This window comes from Trachypithecus francoisi, unplaced genomic scaffold (genome assembly GCF_009764315.1).
Source record: "Trachypithecus francoisi isolate TF-2019V2 unplaced genomic scaffold, Tfra_2.0 Lachesis_group3, whole genome shotgun sequence".
Lineage (NCBI taxonomy): Eukaryota > Metazoa > Chordata > Mammalia > Primates > Cercopithecidae > Trachypithecus > Trachypithecus francoisi.
The window spans coordinates 28,191,535-28,213,734 of NW_022681468.1; the positions used below are offsets into that span (position 1 = coordinate 28,191,535).

A 22,200-nucleotide genomic window follows, 5' to 3' on the forward strand; every position below is an offset into this window, starting at 1 on the left:
ATGGAAAATTCTGGCCAGGTTCAAGCTGTAGCTTCCTATTCCTATGAAGCAACAGCATCTAGTGGATGAGCATGGAGAGTCCAGGGCTCTACTGCCTGACTTTGCCTTCTGCCTCCAAGACTTCTTCACTGGGTTACCTTGGGGGAGTTATTGGATTTTTCTATGCCTCAGATTCCCATCTGTAAAACAGGCATGAAGTTAGCAGGGTTAAATGTATCAATTCATGTGAAGTACTTAATAGCTTAAACTGTGCGCTACTGCTAATTATGTCACATTCATTTCCCTCCTTTCCTCTGAAATGATTGAATCAGGTTCTGGTCATTTCACTTATTATTTTTCTCTTTTTTTTTTGGTGAGAATGTGGGCTCTTTTTAAGTAGAGGCCACCTCTTGTATCTTCTGTATGTCCCACAGTGGCTACCAGAGGGGTCTGAGCACAACTAGCTTTCCTAACTCCCAGGGGAGGGGCTTGTGTTTGAGACATTTGCTTTGGGGTCAAGGATTGGGTCCTCACTATTTCTACACATGAGGTTCCGGCCAAAACTAAGAGTTAAAAAGTTTCTGGAACCCCCCCAAAAAATTAGCAAATACTGCATACTTATCAATGATTTGCAATGTACATTAGCTTATTAAAGTCTCCTAATAAGCCTTGCAATAAAGAACTCCATTTCATTTTGTTTGACCTAACACTCCTCAATCCTGTTTTATCAAGTTCTTAAAAATTACTATAAGAAATACATTTTACATGGAAAAATTTGCAAAATGACTTTTTACATAGCTATATATGCTATGTAGATAAAGACGGGAAAAGTCAACAAAAAACAGTGTAGTCAAATTTTTGTATTAGTAAGGGTAAGTTTTTGGACTAGCAAGAAGTTCTAGGCAGAGGAGGCAGTTCATGCAGCATTAGGCCCCAATTCTGAGGAGAATAACTCAAGTTATGCTTGGTACAGTAATGTATTCTTAACAATAGAAACATAGATCAATCCATTATTATTAACTGTCAACTGAACTTAATGCTTTTCCAAGAATACAATCACATTACAATAAATGATAAACACAAGGTTGAGGAATATTTCTATCCTTGCTTTTGATTTCTTGTGAGTCAGACCTATTCTTTGCATCATTTCTATAAATTAGTTGAAATTGAACACACTGGGGGGTCTTAGAGAACATTAAAGGGATTACTAAACAAGCCAATGAGATACTACTTAATAACTTGAGGACTGTGGGTATTTTTGTTTCATTGCCTGATTTTATGACTTCTGTGAACTAAAATTAAAATTCCCCAACCCCTTATCACTGTAAAAAGCAATCCAAGATTGTAACTCATAAGCAAAACAGCCCTTTTTCTCTCTCAAATTTCTTTATCCTTCTGGCTGCTTTCTTCCACCAGCAGTGAAGTTCAGGGGGTGGGGCAGAGGACATGTCTGAAAATGAAAGAGCTTCATTAATTTCAAAAAATCAAATTACTGGATAACGGCATTTCGTGACTTAGCCCTGCTTTTTAATTATTAGTGGTAAAAGAAAGTGCGATTTACAAATATCTTTATTCCAAAGTTTTCATAAAAGAATAATGACTGAGAGAGACACATTACAGTACCCTCAGCTCTGTCCTTTTCTATGACTATACTTTTGGAGTGTTTATTTTCCAGGGAAAATGAAAGGAACTCACTGTCAGGAGAGATCGGGGTGAGGTCGCCATCTAGTGGCTGCTTTTTAGAAGCGGCTGTGAATCCCGTCACCCTTCAGAGACAAGCCCAGAGGAGTGAGCAAGAGATGTGTGATTTATTACCAGTACCTTTGCAGGATCCAGATGCACCAACAGTTGATACAGTTCTTAAATAATTAATTCAGGTTGGCTGTGGGTGCTACCTAGTGTAACCATTTGTACATCTCTTTTAAAATGTTCATTTCAGAATGCAAATTTATGCTTCAGGCATGTAGACCAGGAACTTCACCTCCCACTTCTAAGTTATGTCTGTGTGTAATCGAAGTGTTTTGGATAATTGTGGTGGTGGTTCTGTTTGTCTTTGTTTTTGTGAGGGAGAGGTCAAGTGTTGTGGTCTACCTCCCCTAAGTTTCTCAGGAGACTTTAATAAGCGAATGCATTCCCCACCTCACTCCAACCCGTTCCATTATATTTTTCCCATATTGTAAGATAAATTATTTTCTTATGATGGATTTTGAAGTACAGCAAGCGGAATGATTTTGTGAAATCACACTAACATGGATTTGGAGCTTAATTATACAACGTCCTCAAAGTTTCACGCCTCCTTTCTGTAAAAGGTAAGTGACATTAAGAATACTTAACTTTAAAGGCAATAGTGAATGATAGATGATTAAAGAAGCTGATATGCGTAACACAGCTAACAGTTTCTAATGCCTACTGGGCACCAGATATGTGCCTAGATGCTCTTCCTTAATACACAGGCTATCCGTCTCTACACACACACACCTGCACATGCACATATGTATCTTACTATATTTCCTGATTCCAGAAGTATAGAAACTCAGGCTCATGAATATAAAATTAAATAATAAGATCCAAAATTACAGAATATTCAGGCTGGAAAAGGCCATAGAAATAACAGAATTTCAATTTTAAAAATGAGGAAATTAGGAAAAAGAGGTTTAATGTATCTATCCCAAAGGCATAAAACATTTTATTGGCAATGATTGTATTAGACCCCCTGGGCCCCTGACTGTCTTATTCACAGAAGAAACCATCGAGATGGCTTAGGACACTGACTGCATTTAACAAGGCTCAGGAATGTTAACTTTCCTAATATCCTGCAAGTTAACGTCAGGGCCCACATCTGATGCCAGCAGTGTTACATGTAATACCCTATGCTGCCCCAAGTCTTCTTTCCCATATGGATAAGAATTCTGCTTCATAGATGTGTCCTGCTCTAGAATATCAGAGAGGGAAGACTTAAAAGATATAGCATGTAAAATGGCACTTGATGATAGTCTCTCTCTTGTACCTCAGCCTTCATCAATTACATCCACCATCAAATTCAGGCTGAAGATCTACCTTTATAAACCACTTCTGACTTCTCCAGCCCAAATGGGTAATTCCATCTTCTGATTGACAAATTATAATCTCACCCACCAAAATTAGAATCTCATTATATATTTTGGTCCTATTTTCAAATACCAGAACCCTATGTATTCTGCTTGATTGGTTCATTATTTTAGGAAACAGGTAATCTCATCTGTTTCCATTTTATCTTCTGCAATTCTAGCATGCTGCTGACATAGAACAGACTCTCACGAAATACTTATTGATTGTGTGGAACTCTGAATGTTTCTTTCCATATGAATAGGTTCATTAATTTATTCCTCATCCTTCTAAATGTAAATTCCATCAGGCCAAAGATTTGCTTGTTTGTTCACTGCTGTATTCTCAGTGCCTTATAAAATGGTGTGTGGTGCAGAATAGATAATTAATAATGATTAAATAAGTAATTAATTAAACCAAACCTTATTCAGCACCTTCTAAGTATCATGCACTATTTTAGTACTTTACCTGTAATGTTCTGAATTTCTGGTTTGTCCATCTCTTCTGCTAGAGAGTGATTCACTCACTGATGGAAGGAACTGACATATGGGAGGATGATTGACATGTGATTTTTGAATGACTGAATAATAAAAGGATCTGTGGAACCCTACATCTGTTCTCCAGACACACACTCTATGCCTAAGGAGAGAGACCCATAAATATGTAGTTATAGTTAGCAGGTAATTTCCATAATGCACATTGATGAAAAGGGATTGTAAAATACAGAAGACTTTCTTAGCCTTGTCTGAGTTGGTCTATAGAAAACACGATTTGTGACTTCTACTATGCAAAATAAAAGGTTTTGCAAAACACTGTTCGCTCACTGAATGACTGAGAGGACCATGAGAGAAAAGAGAGACAAATTTCACCATCACCATACTCACCCTCAGCCACATCATCATCCACGGTTAACTTAAGGCTTTTTCCTCTCCGCACCACCCGAACAGTGTGCCACTCATTGTCATTGAGCTTCTGCCCTGCATACAGGGTCTCTGGTCCTTTGCCTAAGGATGGTAGTAAGTGCCAAAGTTAGAATCAATTATCAAAGTACTGTTCATGCATCAGGGCTGTCAAAACCACACTGGTGCACATGAGCCAGCAGCACTCAAGGAATTATATTCCACCCAAAGTCCACTCGAATTTTACCTATCCAACGGATTCTCCGTAGGAGTCCCCATGTGCAAAAGTCTCAATTCAAACATAAAGGATAGTGGCACAGTAATGAAAAGAATTGCGCCTTCCTTTATCTCAGATATAAGGTTTTCAAATGCCAATGGCAGTAAGCAATCATTTACAGGAAGCTGTAGTTAGCAGTCATTAATTTCTCAAAGTCTTAGAATCCAGATGCATTTCTTAAGATAATAGGAAATTTACTGTAATATTTTTTCTTTAGAATAATTTGGCCATTTGGCATTATACACCAGTCTGGCTTTTAGAGTGTATCCACCAATAGGATGAGAAAAGGACTTTGCAACACATACTGCCTTAACTTGACATTTCCATTAACACGGGGTTCTACTAGGATTCACAACCATAGAAATCACAATAGTAAGCATTACAATAGTAATAATGTCAAGTTTTAAACCCCATCATAAATAATGCTCCTGGAGGGAATATGAGGGTCCCCAGACTTTTCCCATTGTTCATCATCCTCCAAAAGGATCCAAAGACCTAAAAGCTGAAATGATGTAAAGTTCCAAAACTGAAACTTTTCAGGACAAAAGCATGACTAATATAAAGTGCCACTAAATAGAGAAATAAACCAAGTTGTCCCAAGAGATCCATGCTCCAGATGCTCAAGCTAATGTTCAACTGAACCCTATAAAGAATCAGGGGTAACAGGAATTGTACTTAGGGGCAAAAGAAGGCAAGAGAGACACAGAGGCATTAAAACGATCCAGTTAATAAAGGAAGAAAATGTCACATTCTTTTAGGATGTATATCGTTATTGAGCTGAAGTATAAATTTAAGAGACAAAGAAGATTATATAGAAGCAGAAGATAGACCGAGTTTGCTCTTTCTAGGAGGGTAGCTGAGCTCATGAAGAAAGATGCTGATTAAATATTTTTGGATTAGTCAATCTATATGTGGAAAGCCCCGTTCCTGAAAATGACTAGGGAAAATAAAAAAGATACAGCATATAAGTGGCTAATATTTCCCTATGGATATATGTGAAATAGTTTGGAAAACCATATACTTGGCTCCAACATATACTGAGCACAGGGCCAAGTGCATAGTAGGAGCTTTAATGAGTGCTTGAATAATCAATGTCTACATAGGTCTGTTTCTATGGTAACCATCAATTAGGGTCAATATGTATTTATCTAAGTAATTTTGAAAGCTTTATTACGTAACGGTCACTAGCTACTCTCCTCCCTCCTATACATTCAAGACTGAAGATATTTTATATGGGGGAATATAAATCTCCAGGTAATTTCTAACTACACCTTTTAATTTTGAGTAATTACTATTCCTATTTTCTGCTGGTTATAAGAGTTATGGTAGTAGTTCAAGTTTGGAGGAATTCTCCTCTTGAAAAATAAACAGACTTTCAAAGTGAAAAAGTTTCTTTTAATTACAATGTGCACAGCAAATAATTTATATTTAATAATTTTCAGAATGCACCCAAAGCTCAAGTGCAACCCACATTGACAAGAATCTTGAACATTTAGTAAGGAAACCTAAAGGACCAAACGCCCTCAAAATTAGGGAGTGATGCCATAAGAGCAATGAATCTTAGGAATAAAGTAACTCTACAATAAACCATTTTAGATTCCATCTCAGCTTCTCTTGCTTTATATGTTTGTCTCAATGTTACATAAAATGTATGTATTATAACAGAATTTCCCTACATTTTCAACTGATTAGATACCACTCTTCATTATCTTATTAAGTTCAGGTCTAAGACTGATTTAACAGTTGCCTTCACAACAGCCAACAGTGAGGGCATTGAAAGAAAATGGACCATATCATGTGAATACTTTATAAAAAGAACAGATGTTCCCAGAAAAAACAAATCTGTCTTTGGTTTTTTATGTTTTTATCCTCTTTATTCTACATGCAAATGCTTCAATAAGAAAGAAAAAAGTAAAGAAAGACACGGAGAATATTAGCCATGAAGGCAGAACTGCTACAAGTACGAGCTATTTAAAACATCTTCTATAAGGTGGCATCTGTTCTTTAGGCAATTTTTGTACATCGCTTAATTTTTATGATTGGGGACAAGATAAGGGAAAAAGACTAACACAAACATAGTAGTTTGGGAACATTGTTTCATTCGTGTCACATTACCTATAGAGTTATAAAACAAGCTTTCTTTCAGCCCAATGATGCTAATGTTTGGAAGTCCGTCAGCTCTTATGCTATCCTTGAGATATTCACAGTGGCCAGATTCAAACACAAATATTTAACTGTCCATTTGACTGTAAAACTTTGGAATGTGATGGCCAATGAATAAAAATGTTAAAAAAAAAAAAAAGAAAACCCACAAAACTGAAGCTTCTCATGCCCTACTGTTTAGTTACATTTGATACCTCCAACCGCAACCATTCTTATTATTCTTAGAGTAGAAAAAACAAGATTCATACTTATCTCATCAAAATGACATGGAATGGTATTTGATATTCATTTTCAAACAATAAATAAGTAAGTCCCAGTGGAATTTTGTAAAACTCCTGGCCTCCAGAAGTGGAGAGTCAATGACATTTATCCTTAATCAAGTCAAAAGGTCAAGTCATTCTACAGAGGAAAAGTGATGTTTAAACTCAGCAGGAAATCTAGGCAAAGAGAGAGGAGGAGCAAACCTAATCAGTAGCCCAAGAATAAAAGTGAATTGATAAGTAATGCAAGATGCAGACACAAGCAGAAGGTTGAAATATGCGAACGTTTCAGGATGATCTGGTCTAGGGATTACTTTTTCTGGACTATTCAAGCAAAAAACCCAGTGAAGTAGCATCAGTGAAACAATGAATATAAAGAGTTCTTCACGTAAGCAAAGGATAGTTCAGACAAAAAGAAGAACACACTGAAATTTAAAATGAAACTAATGGGAACTTAAGGAAGATCTCAAAACCATCAACTTTCCTGTATTTTTATAACTAGTAAAGTTATGATCTGCAACTGGGTACATATTAGATATATGTATTACATGCATTTTTCCCTCTTTTATAGTTTAAGTAATAAATATTGATCACAAAAAAATCCTTTGATTCCCTTGAGGCTGCTTAAACTATCACTGATGGATCTAAATAGAGACTATTAATAAATTACCTAAGACTCCTCAGTTGAATTTCCCAGGTAATGACACTCATGCCTGGAATAAAGATGCAAAAGATTTCTGGGATGCAGAACTTCGTAAAAATAGTGTTGAATTGTTTACTATTGTAGAACAGAGAGCCTTTAATGAATGCCCTGGGTAAGACCAGCCAAATGCTCACACAAGCTATCCTTATTGAAAACTCATCTAACACCATCTCTTTGAGGTAAGGCTTTGTTTCACAGAAGATGACCTAATTCTCTGTTGAATGGAAGATACAGAATAAGATATCATGGACAAAATACAAAGACTAGATTGTTTTTCTTGACCTATCCTACAATAACCCTATGGAACCCTTACTTCTTTTAGAAGCCAGAACCAATAATGAAATCAAACAGAAACATTAGGAGATAATGCATTGCTGATTGCTTGGAGGAAAATGACACTCAGATATTATCAGATTTTTCCCTCCTTTGGCAGACAGAAAATCGGAGTGTAGGTTAAAAATCTATATTTGAGCATTACTAAAGGCACACACCTTCATAAGGTAAACTGTGGATTTTAATTATTTTTAATTTATTTCAATTTTCTTAAAAACGGTTTCTAAAAAACCATTCATATTACATGAATTTGTTATTCCCCCCAGGAGCAATATAGCAGCAAGACTACAAGTTACCCCTGACATACATGTGTTTGTTTTGTCAATGTATTTCTAAGACCTGACCGAACCAACTAAACCAGATGGTTTTGCTCATACGCAGGGAATAGAAATTCCTTCCATATGCCACAAAGCTCTGTTTCCAAAAGTGTATGGGGAACCATTGGAAACTTTTTTGCTTGGGTGGAGGCTGGGGAGGGAGGGGGTGATATCTCTATCATAATCACTTTGCTTTACCTGACCATGTTTCTATTTATTCAAAGAGGGAAATGAAACAGTAACTTGATTTCCCATCAAACTATGTTTCACATGAACCAAAATTTCTACAATGCATAAAATATGTGAAAATTATCCCTTTAGAAAGGCATAGTGAAAGATGCATATAATTATACATCTAAATGATATGGTTAATAAATGCTCAAAGTGATGGACTGTGTTAGATTTGAAGGACACCAAAGATATATCAAAAAAGAAAACTTACCTTTGCTTCCACCAGCACCTTTGGCTAGGCTAGCTGAGCTGTGACAAGCATTTCACTAAGCCCATAGCATCACACATTGTATTAGGCATCGTCCCCAGACAAAACAGATCAGACAAGTAAAAGCAGGGATGATAAGGAAAAAGAACAGGACTGAACGAAGAAGAGGAGGACAGAGAAGTAGGAAAAAGGCGTTTTATGTTCTGTCCACAAAATTTCAGCTTCTGGTTGTTTTCTTTGAGGAGGTGTTTTGTTTCTTTGTTTTGTTTTTACAAACTTAGTTTTAAAGCGTTCATTTTCACTGGAGAAAACATTTTAAATCATAATTATTTTTAGAGCCAGTTTGGCAAAACACCTCAAATAGATCATTTCATTCTTACTGGAGTACTTAAGGCTCAGGAATAGCTGCCATACCTCCTACAACAGGTGTGGAAGGTGTAGGGAGCTTTCTTGAAGTCTTCTGCTGAGAAGTCTCCCAGGGAGGTGTGAGAAAGACAAGTGACCCAGCTATTTAGCCTGAGCACCCTCCATGAGCCCCTGCTTCTACTTAAAACCTACTAAAAACACCACCAATATTTATCAGGCTTTAATAAGCAAACATACCATTGAGACTGACACATATAACGAGTTCAACAACAGACTACTCACCCCTTTCTCTGCACCTCATCCTCTGCTTCAGCCTCCCAGGGTATTAATAGAGTACTGTTACTCACCTCTGCCAAAGTTTTGCAAGACTATCTATTCACATCTTTCACAAATGCTAATTGAGTACCAGAAGGCAACCAGGCATAGTGGTCACATTCTGATGCTCATTCTGATTCTCATTGTGGAGGCTAAAAAGATAAACAAGACAGAAAGCATCCTGCCTTACACAGTTTACAGTCTACTTTGGGGTGAGAAAATCTGATAGACCATACACAAATTAAGGAACATGAGATAATTTTAGATGGGGTTGAGTTCTGTCAACCCTACCTAAAATAAGACAGGGTAGTATGATGAAAAGTAGTTGAGGTGGGGAGTGAGGATTGAGGATTGGCTACTTTGTAGAATGTTCCAGAAAGACCTCTTTAAGGTGACTTCTCTACTCTTATGCCGAACACTTGGTTGGGTAGAAAGGTACTAAATGAGACGATCAGAGAAGGCTTCTCTGAGAAGGTGCATTTAGGAAGGAGCCAGTCATGCAAAGCTGGTGATGTAGGCAGAGTCCAGATCACATGAAGTCCTAATGACATGGCACACAACCTGAAAGCTCTTCAACACGTACTGGAAGCTCTTGGAAGGTTTTAAGAAAGGAGATTATATAATCTCAATTAAGTTTTGAAAATCACTCTGGTTGCTATAGGTATATTCGATCAAAAGTGAAATAATGGAAACAAGGAGATCTATTAGGAAGCTGTTAAAGACAAGAGATGAAAATGATTTAGGCTAAAACTAGGAGACAGTAGAAATGAAAGTTGTAAAATTTGGGATGTATTTTAGAGGTGGAGTCAACAGGACTTGGAGATTGGTTTGGGAGGTGAATTGGTAGTAGGAGTAGTAAAGAGAGAAATCAGTGTTGATTCCTAGGGTTTGTTCTGCCAAACTGGGTAGATGAAAACAGCCTCACTGAAAAGGGAAAGATTCCAGAAAAAAGTAAGACATGATTGATCCTACTAGCCAGAGAAGGTTACTTCTGGTATCGTGTCTCTCCTGTGAGTCACACTTGATAACCAGCTCCTGACAGCTTCCCGCTGCTGAGACGTATGAATCAAAGTTCACTGCTTGCCTGATTTTTCTTAGAATAGTGTTAATTTATACCTCAGCATGATATAAACGTTATGCACATGTACCCTAGAACTTAAAGTATAATAAAAAAATAATAATAATAAAAAAAAAAAAAAAGCAACATTTACTTAGTAAGACTGCTATAAACACTAGAAGGTATATATGTCTTAGGCACATAATATGTGCTCAATAAAAATAATTATTCTGCCTATTTATAAAAATACTTTTTCTTCTATACCTAGTACAATAAAAGTCATGAATTCTAAAAAAAAAAAAAAAAAAAAAAAAAAATTTATACCTCAGGCCACCACTATCTATTGATGATTCAGGATTGTTGAACGTTGCTATTTGCCCACCCACCTCCCTCCTTCCCTTTCTTCCTTTTTAACTTCCTTCCTTTTTTTCTTCCTTCTTCCTTCCCTCCCTCTCTTTCTTCTTTTTGTCTTTCCTGCATGGTTTCTGTTATGTGCTCTAACCCATGCCTTAAGACTAAGAACAAAGAGTGCCTCTAACATTACAAAGCAAACACTGGCAGCCCATTCAATAGCATCTCTAAATTGTGATCACAGTATAAAATGAACCCGTTCATCTTGGCTGAGAGAATGGAGCATCTCAATTTTGAAATGGAATGAATCTGGGGCAGATATATCTCCAAAGAAACAAATGACTCCTCAAAAGATGAGAAAGAATATTGTCCCCAATGTATTCCCAAACCTCTACCTTAAGCCATAAATTTACAGCAGTGCTCAGCAGTGGTAAGCTGGGGACAGGTTCAAGCTTTCTTATGATAATCTCTCTCCATGAAACCACTTTTCAAGAGATAAGGGCAGTTTTCTCAGGCACAGGCAGAAAGATCCCTTTGTGGATATAGTTTCTACTCTTGTTTTTTAAAAACGTTATAAAATATACTGGAACTTTCTTCACTTTTCCAATGGTATAATTAATACAAATTAGATTTCTTACAATGATTTTAGGTATTATAGTGCTTTTGAGTTTGATTGTGTGATCTTACTGCTTAGCACTAAAGTCACAGATTTTGAAGCTAAAGGTGATTGAGCTAAAGAGATTCTAACCAGGATGTGCCATAAGACCTGCTCCCTACCATTCCCTAATAAATTTCTAATTAAGTCTGTTTTCTTGTGAATTGACCTTTTTGCCCTAGCATGCAGAAAAAAATATATATCCAATTATGAATTGAAAGGTCTAGTACATTAATATTAATTAATATTTTGCTTTAAATAGGAATTAAGGAAGGCAAAATACAGCTTACGTTTGTCTCCCTTTATTACTTTTATAACCTTTCTATCTGCAGCAGTCCTTCTCAGCCTTTCCTGACCCTCCCAGCTGAGAGTTCACTGCTTCAGTAATTCAATAAAATTTTTATTTGGCAAATGGCCACTCTATTCCTTGTACTGTAGTTTTTTTCAAAAAAAAAATGGCTTATATGCCCTTTGAAGTAGAATATGCTACCTTTGTAATCTCCAACAACTAAGTATGGTATATTGCACCAAGAAGGTGCTCAATGTATTAGAAAAAAAACTAGTGAGCGAATAAATAAAACTGAATAAATTAAATAAACAAATGAGTGGGTGGGTTGAGAGAGAGAAGAAATGGAAGGGGAGCTGAAGGGAGCTGCGAACTGTATTTTAGTAATAGGACAGATTCAACCAATTCAGGAAAGTAGTCCATATAGTAGTAAATACATATAATTGAATTAATAAGTGAATACATAGAAATGGATGTATAAATTAAAGGAGAGTAAATTTATGGAGGGTAGAGGGGGAGGAGGAAGAGGAGCAGAAGGACCTTGGCAGTAGAGTGAAATAGACAAATTTGGAACTGAAAGATATCAGGCAGCGGATATAAGTGAAGTCACTAATTTTCCTTTAAATATATATTCTTCCTGGCCAGAAGAAAATGCAGCTTCCTGGGGAAGTGATAGGGAAATGAAAGTAGCATGCATAAAGCACTACCAGTTGCTCTGCATACGTGGTCTCATGTAGTTTTGTAGCATGCAGCTGATATACTACATCCTAGCTTTACAAATCAAGAGGCAGAGCAAAGCTCTGGGACCTGTCAAGGTCAGCAGCTGTGGGACTCAAACTCTAGTCAGCCTGTCTGAAAAAATCCTTCCACTCGGGTTTGTTCTCACAGTTTCTCCATGTTTACATCCCTGAATTGTTCTGTCTCAGGACTTAAAGAAGAATAGGGTGAGGCTGGGTAAAGGATATGGAGGATATGGGAAACTATTGCTAATTATGAAACAGAAAATCTAATTCTAGGAGGATAATGAAGAGTATAACCTGGCCTTTTTCTTTTAATATTTGTAAGACCAGGGTACAGGCCTACCATACAGAACCGATTAATAAAGCAAAAAAGAAAGAAAGAAAGAAAGAAAGAAAGAAAGAAAGAAAGAAAGAAAGAAAGAAAGAAAGAAAGAAAGAAAGAAAAAAGAAAGAAAGAAAGAAAGAAAGTTAAATGTGTATATTATAAATGAAAGTGACTATGAAAAATATCACTTTATTTGTATGTGTTTGCAGCAGACCCTGCATCACGTGCTGCCTGGCATCATATTCCCTCAGCCAATGTCAGATTTCAGCCACTGCAGCAGGTGACAGTCATTGTGAGCTCAAAGTTTGATGGTCCCCCACTTCAAGCATGGCCAGTCCTTGGGCCTTCTCTAAAACTAGGGTACCTGCCCTGCCTGCAAGAAAGAGCAACCAAGAAATGGGAGTGAGGGTGAGAATACCCTAGGGGTAAATGTCAAAGAATGGGGAGGGGGAGGGAGTCCATGAATAAATACTCCAACCTCCTATGTTTTAAGCAGAAAATTCTGAGAGGCATTTACGGCAACACCTTCATCTCTCCCACCTATGCAGTGCTTAGAGCAGGAATCTTGACAGTGGACACTCACACTGGTGTTTCTTTCTGCATTGCTTACCCTCCCTGCTCCTTCACTTCTGCTTTTGGGGACCACTCTCGGATAAACTCTCTCACCCAAATCTTTGTCTCAGGCTTTGCTCTCAAGGGAACTCAAACTGAGATAAAACCTACATAGCACTCAATCATGTCCCATGCAGTAACTCAAATGTTACAGCAACCGCATGAAGTAGGTAATGTCAATTACCTAGGATGAGATTAAGAGGTTAAGTCACCTGCCCAAGATCACAAGCTATTGAATTGTGAAATTAAATAAAGAATCCAGTCTTTCTGATTCCACAGATAGATTGCTTCCCATTAACCTACATAGCTGCCTCTCCTGACTCCACAGATAGATCACTTCCTTATTAACCTAAATAGCCACCTAGAGTCCATGAAGCCCACAGAGTACAGAAGGCAGTAGTCTGCTGTCAGCACTCAGGGCAGGCTGAGGGACCATGGTTGTAAATTACCAAAAATTGACTAGACTCCTGGGGTTGTGAGGAAGTGGCATAGGTCTCTAAGCGCAATCGCACAGCTCTTCACTCTGAACCATGGAGGACTTTTGGAAACTCTAATTTGTTAATTTGTCTAATTCACTCTACTGCCAAGAATGAGGTTACCATCATTCTTAAATAGCATAAGTCTATTCAAGTGAGAATCTAAGAGATATGCTCTTGATACCCAAAGACCCTTCAGGCTCTATCTGACATATTCTGGATGAATATCCCATCTGGATGGGGGACTTTATGTATAGATATAAAAATACAGTCATTGGATTTTACAAGTATCCCAAGACAAAAAGTTCTGGGAATATGGCATTTTCAGATCAACCTCCATGGTGTTTGCAGCACCTTCTCCCTACAGTAGAAAGTACTAAATATAAGGTAAAAATGGGAAAAGAGGGATATTTGCAGCCTCTTTGGCATGGTAATTACAAGGCCTATCAGCTTATGAGCTTGATGGCATTAGCTGATCACTCACTGTGGACAGAGGTAGCTGCCACCCAGAATGGTCTTACTCCTGGATAAACTCTCTTATCCTCTTAACATCTGCTGTATGCAACTGCAAGACCCAGGAGGCTGGATTAGCAGAACTATCACTCTATTCTGGTTCTTGTTAACTAAGATGATGAGATTCATCCTTCCTAAAATAATATGTATGTAGGTTTGAAAAGTTGAGAAATTATAGCTCTCCATCTCACTAGAAATATCATATCCTTATAGTTCCCACAAAAATAAAACTTGCAAGACATGCACATAGAGAAAATAATTAAAACCAGAACATCAACAGAAATAAATCAAGTGTCTTTCAATTCAAATGTATTTGTTTCCCCTTAAGTAAGACTTAAATGCAACTGGCTCCTAATGCAGCAAGCCTGGACATGTATGACACATGCAAAATTGACTATGTTGGCAAACAGGACTGATTTCCATGTGCTGTCTTCATACCTTTTTGCAACAGCTGGGCACAGCACAGATGTAAACTTCAAACTGCTGACGGTCTCCTCTATGCACCCTGAATTCCTCATTAACTTGGGACATCAAGCAAAGAAAACTGTTCCTACCTAAGAGAGTGAAATTACCACCCCACTTTCAGACTGTATAAAAAAGGAGGGGTTTAATTTAAAAGTTGATGACCTACTAGACAGGTGTTGTGAAAGTTTCCAGGGTGCGAAGATGAAAAAGATGCACTCACTGTTCTAAAGGAGCTTAGAGTCTACTGGGGGAGTTGAACAAATAAAAACCAATCATGTGGAAGAACAGATACAGAGGTATCCACTAGATACCCTGCTGGTGGGCACTCAGGCCATCTGGAAGTCATCAACTGTCTGTTCCTCTTCACATTCTTCATGCAGGATTATATAGATTCCATAAGGCATAGACCAAGACCTTTATTTCTGTATCTTTCTCAACTCTAAATAGCACTGTCCTTGGCATGCACATTGGATTCTCAAATAAAGAATTAATGTCTTCACATAGTTGCACAAGACCCTATTAATAACAGATCACCAGACAACAGTCATAAGACACTATTCTAAGTGCTTTACCTATATTAACTTACTTAATACATCAATCCCATAAAGTTGCTGTGGTTGACTATATTATTTTTGACAATATTTGCTGTCCTTTTCTATCAGCCTCTTCCGAATAGGTCCACCCTTTCTAGAGGGTTACATTTCCTGCCTCTTATGTCAGGCATTTTGCATGACGTGCTTCACAGCCAAGAAAATGTGAGCAGAAATAGTGTGAACCACTTAGAAGGTCTGAGGGCCACCACATGGCTCTGCTAGCTCTCTTTCCTTGGCCACAAATCCAGGATGTGACAAATTAGAGCTGCCTCTTCAGGCAGGATCCAGAAATGAAGAGGCAAGAAGAAGCACGGCACAGAACTAGGACAAATATTAATGCTGGTGGGAAATAAAGCTCTGCTCATTTAAGTCGCTAGGATTCCAGGGAGGCATCTGTTACTGCAGCATAACTGAGCAGAGCTGACTAACACATGGGTCCCATTAACAACCACATTTTACCCTTGAGAAAACTGACACAGAAAGAAGTTCAGTCAATTGCCCAATGTTGCATAATCTAATTTCTGGGGACTAAACCTGGGCAGCCTTGTTCCATTTTGCCCTTAACTACTACACTACATAGCCTCCATTAGCCAAGAGATGTATCAGGGATGGTTCAGAGATGCAATGACTAATTCTCATGGTGAAATATTTTCCACAGGCCCTACAGGATAAAGAGTACAAAACTATTAAATAAATACATACAATGGATATGCCTTTAATTTCTGAGGGCACAGAAAATGAATAAAAGCAGAGGAAAAAAAGGTCAGATAAAATGATATAAGAAAGAAACATATCCAGAAAATGATGGGAGAATACAGATTAAAAAAAAATTTAATATTTGTCAAACTGCTCAGAGACAAATACCTCTTCTGGAAAAAAGAAAACCCTTAATATTTTTATCATTAAAATGCTGCCAGAACACAAAACCTATGAACGTGTTTAGAAGCATGTAGTTTGGAAGCAATCTGTTTATTTTTGTATATAATAAAATAAATACTTCTGTTTGTGATAACTATAGGATGGGAAGTAACACACATCAACCGGCGGGATGTCATCTGAATGCATAAAATAGTCCTGTCATTTTAACTTTAAGATTTTTCAGAGCTGTTAAGGCATCATCTAGGCCAGTGGTTCTCACATTTAAAACTTCATAAGAAACATATGAATAATGTTAATAGTTTGAATTTCAGGGCTCTAGTCTCAGTATTTCTGATTCACAAGATCTGGGATGGATTCTATGAAGTGGCATTTTAATAAGATTCCTGATATTCTGGATGCAGGTGGTATTACTTTCCTAGGGATGCTGTAGCAAATTATCACAAACTCAGTGGCTTACAACAAAAATATATTCTCTTTCAGTTCTGGTCAGACGTCTAAAATCAAGGTGTGAGCAGGTCATAAAGGCTCTAGGGCAGAATCATTTTTGTCCCTTCCTAATTTCTGGGCGTTTCCCATAATCCTTGATATTCCTTGGCTTATAGAAGCATTCCTTCACTCTCTGTCTGTTTTCACATTGCCTTCTTCTCTGTGTACCCTCTTCTGATAAGGACACCATCATAGGAATCAGGGACCACCATAATCCAGTATGACCTCATCTTAACTAATTGCATGTGCAAAGACACTATTTACAAATGAGGTCACAAAGCTGAGGTTCCGGGTAGACATCGAATTTTTAGGAAACAATACTTAGCCCACCACACAGGCGATTCTCAGACCACTTTTCTGAGAACAATAAAGAGTAATCCTTCATTTTACTAAAGCAAATCCTGAGTCTCTGCACCTAAGGGAAGGAATTTCCCATGACCACATAAGTACAACCCAGATCTGACTCCCAGTTCAGTGTCCTCTGCACTGTAAACTGGTGCCTGTGGTTCTACTGGTGGCTTGCATTTTTGTAAACAGAAGTGAAAAGATCATTCTCAGATAATTTTGGTCTGCATACCAGGAGAAATTAAGTGAAGAACTGAACTGCATCAGACTCCACTCCATTAGCAAATTCCGTTTCCCAAAGTTGATGCTTCTGAAATTCCAGAGATTTGGCCAATATTTATTGTTCTGCAGGTAGCTCCACTTCCGTCCTAAACCAACCTGTAACTCACAGGGAAACTCTGGAATGTCTCTCTCACCACCTGCTATCCTCTCACCCTTCGACAACCCCAATCAGTATCCCTCATGGTTTATTTCAGGCTGTTGTAAACTAATTCTTCAGTTATCCATATCCCCAATCAGATTGGAGGTACCTTGAAAACCAGGTCTAAAACGCCCATGTCTGCATCTACACACTCAGACGCTTGTTGAGTAAATAAATGAAATCTCTTCCTTACAAACTTAACCCAAAGTTTTGCTTCTGTTACTAGAGTAAGGACCCTACCACCTTGTCCAAGACTAAACTCTCCTCTGACTCCATTTCCCATCCTTTTTCTACTTTCTTTGAGAGAGATATATTTTTTTAATAGTGATCTTGCTTCTTTTCTAAACCTCAGACTTTTCCTGTTAGCTTTCTTTAGGCACCTTCAAATTTCACTCCACTCACAGAAGCCCTTCTCATAACCTGCCTCTTTCTGTTGCTTCCTCCATTCACCTTAACATTTTAGAGTATCCCACCAGGATACTCCTCCCCTCCAGACTTCACAGAGCCCCCCATGACTGCTGCTGAGCCCAGGTTCCTCTGCTCTCCAAGCCCTCCCCATCAACCTTTTGGCAGCTAGTTATTTTCTCTGCTTTTCTATCTGGTTACAGGTAATCTGCAAATCGCCAAGCATAAGGAACATTTTCCAGTCCTCTTCATCACCATTAAGCTTCAGCAGCCACTCCCATCTTCAGTGGCACGGCTGTCTTATGGTTTTCCCACATGTATGAATTTTTTTTTCTTTTCTTTTTTTTTTTTTTGAGACAGTCTCGCTCTGCCGCCCAGGCTGGAGTACAGTGGCGCAATCTCGGCTCACTGCAAGCTCCGCCTCCTGGGTTCACGCCATTCTCCTGCCTCAGCCTCCCGGGTAGCTGGGACTACAGGCGCCCGCCACCATGACTGGCTAACTTTTTGTATTTTTAGTAGAGACGGGGTTTCACCCTGTTAGCCAGGATGGTCTCGATGTCCTGATCTCAGGTGATCCGCCTGCCTTGGCCTCCCAAAGTGCTGGGATTACAGGCGTGAGCCACCACACCCAGCCCCACATGTATGAACTTTCATGAGCAGCCTCCCCTCCCTGCCTCTTCTCCTGTCTATTACTTAATTCTGGGGTTCCCCAAAGTTCCAGGCTCTCATTTCCTTCTCTACACATGTGTTGCTCCCTGAACCATCATCATATAATTTGAATTTAATTTTTGATTCATCTTTTTTTCTTTCCTCGGCTCTGTTTTTCTATTTCAAATTTCCTCTACGGTATCTCTCAGACATCTCCTATTTCCCCAACCCTCCCTCTCTTCCAACATCTCTCTTAAGGTCATCCCCGCCCTCAGAATATTTATTTTTTTTGTTTCTTTTCCTTTTTAAACTGAAATATAATAATTGTACATATTTACAGGGTAAACAGTGATGTTTTCATACACATAATATATATTGATCAGATCAGGGTGATTAGCATATCCATCATCTCAAATATTTATCATTATTTGTTTGGGAACATTTAATGTGTAATATGTTCCTTCTAGCTATTTGAAACTGTATATTATTGTTAACTTTAGTCATCCTGCAGCTCTCTAGAGCACTAGCACTTATTTTTTGTATCTAGCTGTAATTTTGAATCTTATCAAATCTGTTCCTGTCCCCCATTTTCCCCCTCCCCCTTCCAGCCTCTAGTATCCTCTGTTCTACGTATGATTTCTATGAGATCAACTTTTCTATTCCTTTCTATATGTTCCTGGTACTACTGCCCTATTCTGATATATTTGGAAAATTTTTAGGTCCCAATCCTACTTGAATACATCATTTCAAATACATATTTCAATGAATTTTTTTATGTGTTTTTCCAAATATTTTCTTTCTTTCTTTTTTTTTTTTTTTTGAGATAGAGTCTTGCTCTGTCACCCAGGCTGGAGTACAGTGGTGCGATCTCGGCTCACTGCAAGCTCCGCCTCCCGGGTTCGTGCCATTCTCCTGCCTCAGCCTCCCGAGTAGCTGAGACTACAGGCGCCCACCACTACGCCCGGCTAATTTTTTGTATTTTTAGTAGAGACGGGGTTTCACCCTGTTAGCCAGGATGGTCTCGATCTCCTGACCTCATGATCCAACCACCTCGGCCTCCCAAAGTGCTGGGATTACAGGCGTGAGCCACTGTGTCTGGCCCTGTTTTTCCAAATCTTTCATGTCTGACATATGGGCTCCAGATATTCTTCAGCTCTGAAACACTCACTGTGGCTCCCAAAGCTGAAGGTAGAGGCTCAGTGTCAAAATAGGAAGAGTTAAGAGTAAGAGACAGGGCTTCTGAAGGTTATAGGTGAGACTAGGGTGAATCAAGAACAGGACTTTGGAAGGTTAGTAAGAAGCAGGTTGGTAGAGAGGAAGAAAGGGAAGTACTTGGGATGTTTGAAGGATGTATGGTGAATCCATACTTGAAGGAAAGAACTCTGTGGTCTATATTCTGTTAGGGTAACTCTTCTTATGTTGGCTCCAGAGCCCACACTCTGAGCTACTGTGCCATATTGGTCCCCCACCACACTTTCCACTAAGACGACCTATCATCTCCAGCCCAACATTGGTCTACTGTGGCCAGGACATAATCTCACAGTTCTCTCTACTCTCTGGCCTACAAGCAAGCTTTTTCAGATTTTCCAAGATTCTAAATGATGCCTCCTCTCTACACTCCTTTAGCTGGTGGTGGTTCTTTCTAACTACAAGCACTGAAATAGGGTCCTCGCCACTTCAGGGGCTAACTGGACAATCCCAAAAATGGCATGGGGTGCTAGAGAGAATGACTGTGGGAGATGAGTGGGGATAATGAAGCATAAAATCATTGCTACACTTTGTACTGAAACTTCATATTTAATCCTCAGAATACTGGGAAGTAAGCATTATTATCCCATTTGACAGATGACAGCAGTAAGAAACAGGGGTGTTCAGTTATCTCAGCCAACAGTAAATAGCTAATAAGTAGATCCAAAGCCAGGCTTATCTGGGTTTATATAAAACTGCCTTCTGGATGGATGATGAATGTGTGAGTGATGGGTAGGACTTCAGATCGGACCTCCATAACCAATGGTGCTTCTGAGGGAGCAGGAGTGAAGGTTTGGGAAAAACAAACTGGTAGAGGAATGAGAAATGCTTCTTGAAACTGATACTTAGACTGGGTGAGAATGAGGGTGGCTGGGTGAGGCAGCAGGGGAATTTTGAGAAGCACCATGAGTAAGGAAGGGTGAATCCCTGCCAGCCCTAGATCAAGCCACTGGAGAAGGGGGCATTTGTATATGGGGGTAGTTGAGTATACAGTGAGCTTATATTGACTGGGATTAGCTTGTAATGTCTGTGAGAACTCAATGTCCCCCAGTTAGATGCAGGGTGGGTCATCCTTGTCTCAATAACCTGACTTTCTACTTCTCATTGATTTTAAGGTGATGCTGGCTATGAACTCCATGAGGCCAGTGATTGTGCCTGCTTTTTTCAGAATCTAGTTCAAGGCCTAGACATGGTAGTTACTTGACATGCATTTATATGAATGTATTTAAATACAGCTTATGGACACTGAAATTCAAAGTGTGAATTGACTGCCATCCCCTAACACAGAAACAGGGAGAAAATGTGGCTATGTGCTTATTACAACTAATTATCCTGTTTGAGGCTACATATGCTCCTACTGAATCATAATTCTAGCTACCATTTATACCAAAAGAACTGATCCAGTTCTCTTGGGACCAGTGGAAAACAAGTTCTAATTCATGGCTTGATACATATTAGGTACCCAACTGATCAGTGCTACTTGCTGCTATTAATAATTTATGAAAACATGTTTAAGTGATTTATAAAAATCTAGTAATGGGAGTACATGGTAATTGGGGAAAAATGTTCAAGGGAAGAAATAAGCGGGAAAATATCCCATATAAACTGAATTTCTAAATGACAATTATAAAAATCATTCTATTCAAGGAACAAATATCTGCCAAACTGTTGTACAATAACATTTATTTGTTATTACTCATTAACTCAACAACTCATCAAATATTTACTGCTTATTTATAACACACTGGACATTGACTAGTGGCTAGAGATAAAATGAGAAATATATTATGATCCCTGGATCAAAGTTACATACAGTCTAACGGAGTAGAGAGTGATATAAAAATGTAATACAATGTTTTAAGTGCTTTAATACTAGTATGAATTCTTTACATTATACCTAAGGAACACAGGGAAAGAGAGAAGCTGTTTGGGAGTGTGTGTGTGCATGTACACAAGCACATTTGGGTCTGAGTTTGGGGTTAGGAAGATAATGGTGTTCAAATAATACTTGTTAGAGAAAGCAAAGTTTATGCTTTTTAATGAATGTGCAGGAACTAGTGCTCCAGGTAAACAAGAGGTTTTAAAAATAACCATGTATAAAGATTAAGAGAGCATGCAAGTTCAGCGAATGTTGAATAGTTTCATGTGGTGGGGAAGTGGAGGGCATTTTTATGAGAGGGAGGAAATGAGTCTAAAGAGATAGCCAGGAGGAGATTGTAAGAACCTGTTTATAAGAACCTGCTGTACTGAAAACTTTGTATTTTATCTCCTAGATCAAAAGGAACTCTTAAAATATCTTAAACGGGCTGCAATGTGTGTTTGCTGCATTATTTAAGATTATTCGAGTTTGTTATAGCAAGCAACAAAAAGTTGGATGGAACTTATAGAATGGGTTAAAGTGTAGGGATCAAACTGATAATCTCTGAGACCTGTCAGACATAGAGAAAATAAAAAGATCACATGTGTGCTGAACAAAGATAAAAAAGATGAAACAAGAGAGTTACTTGCCCATAGAAAGTGATGAAAGTACAGAGTAATTCTTAAATATTTATGAAGCTCA

The 22,200-nt window shown here is 38.4% G+C and overlaps 1 protein-coding gene across 2 annotated transcripts in view; it reads right to left on the reverse strand.

Moving 5' to 3' along the window:
* Positions 1–22,200, reverse strand: part of LOC117069250 (neurexin-3-beta) — a 1,234,533-nt gene that overhangs the window by 910,104 nt on the left and 302,229 nt on the right. Inside the window, exon 7 of one of the 2 annotated variants that reach the window (XM_033187257.1) lies at positions 3,948–4,067. In XM_033187257.1, the coding sequence (XP_033043148.1) occupies positions 3,948–4,067 (120 nt within the window). Of the gene's footprint in view, positions 1–3,947; positions 4,068–22,200 lie in introns of those variants that run through there. The other variant, XM_033187253.1, reaches the window with a different exon arrangement.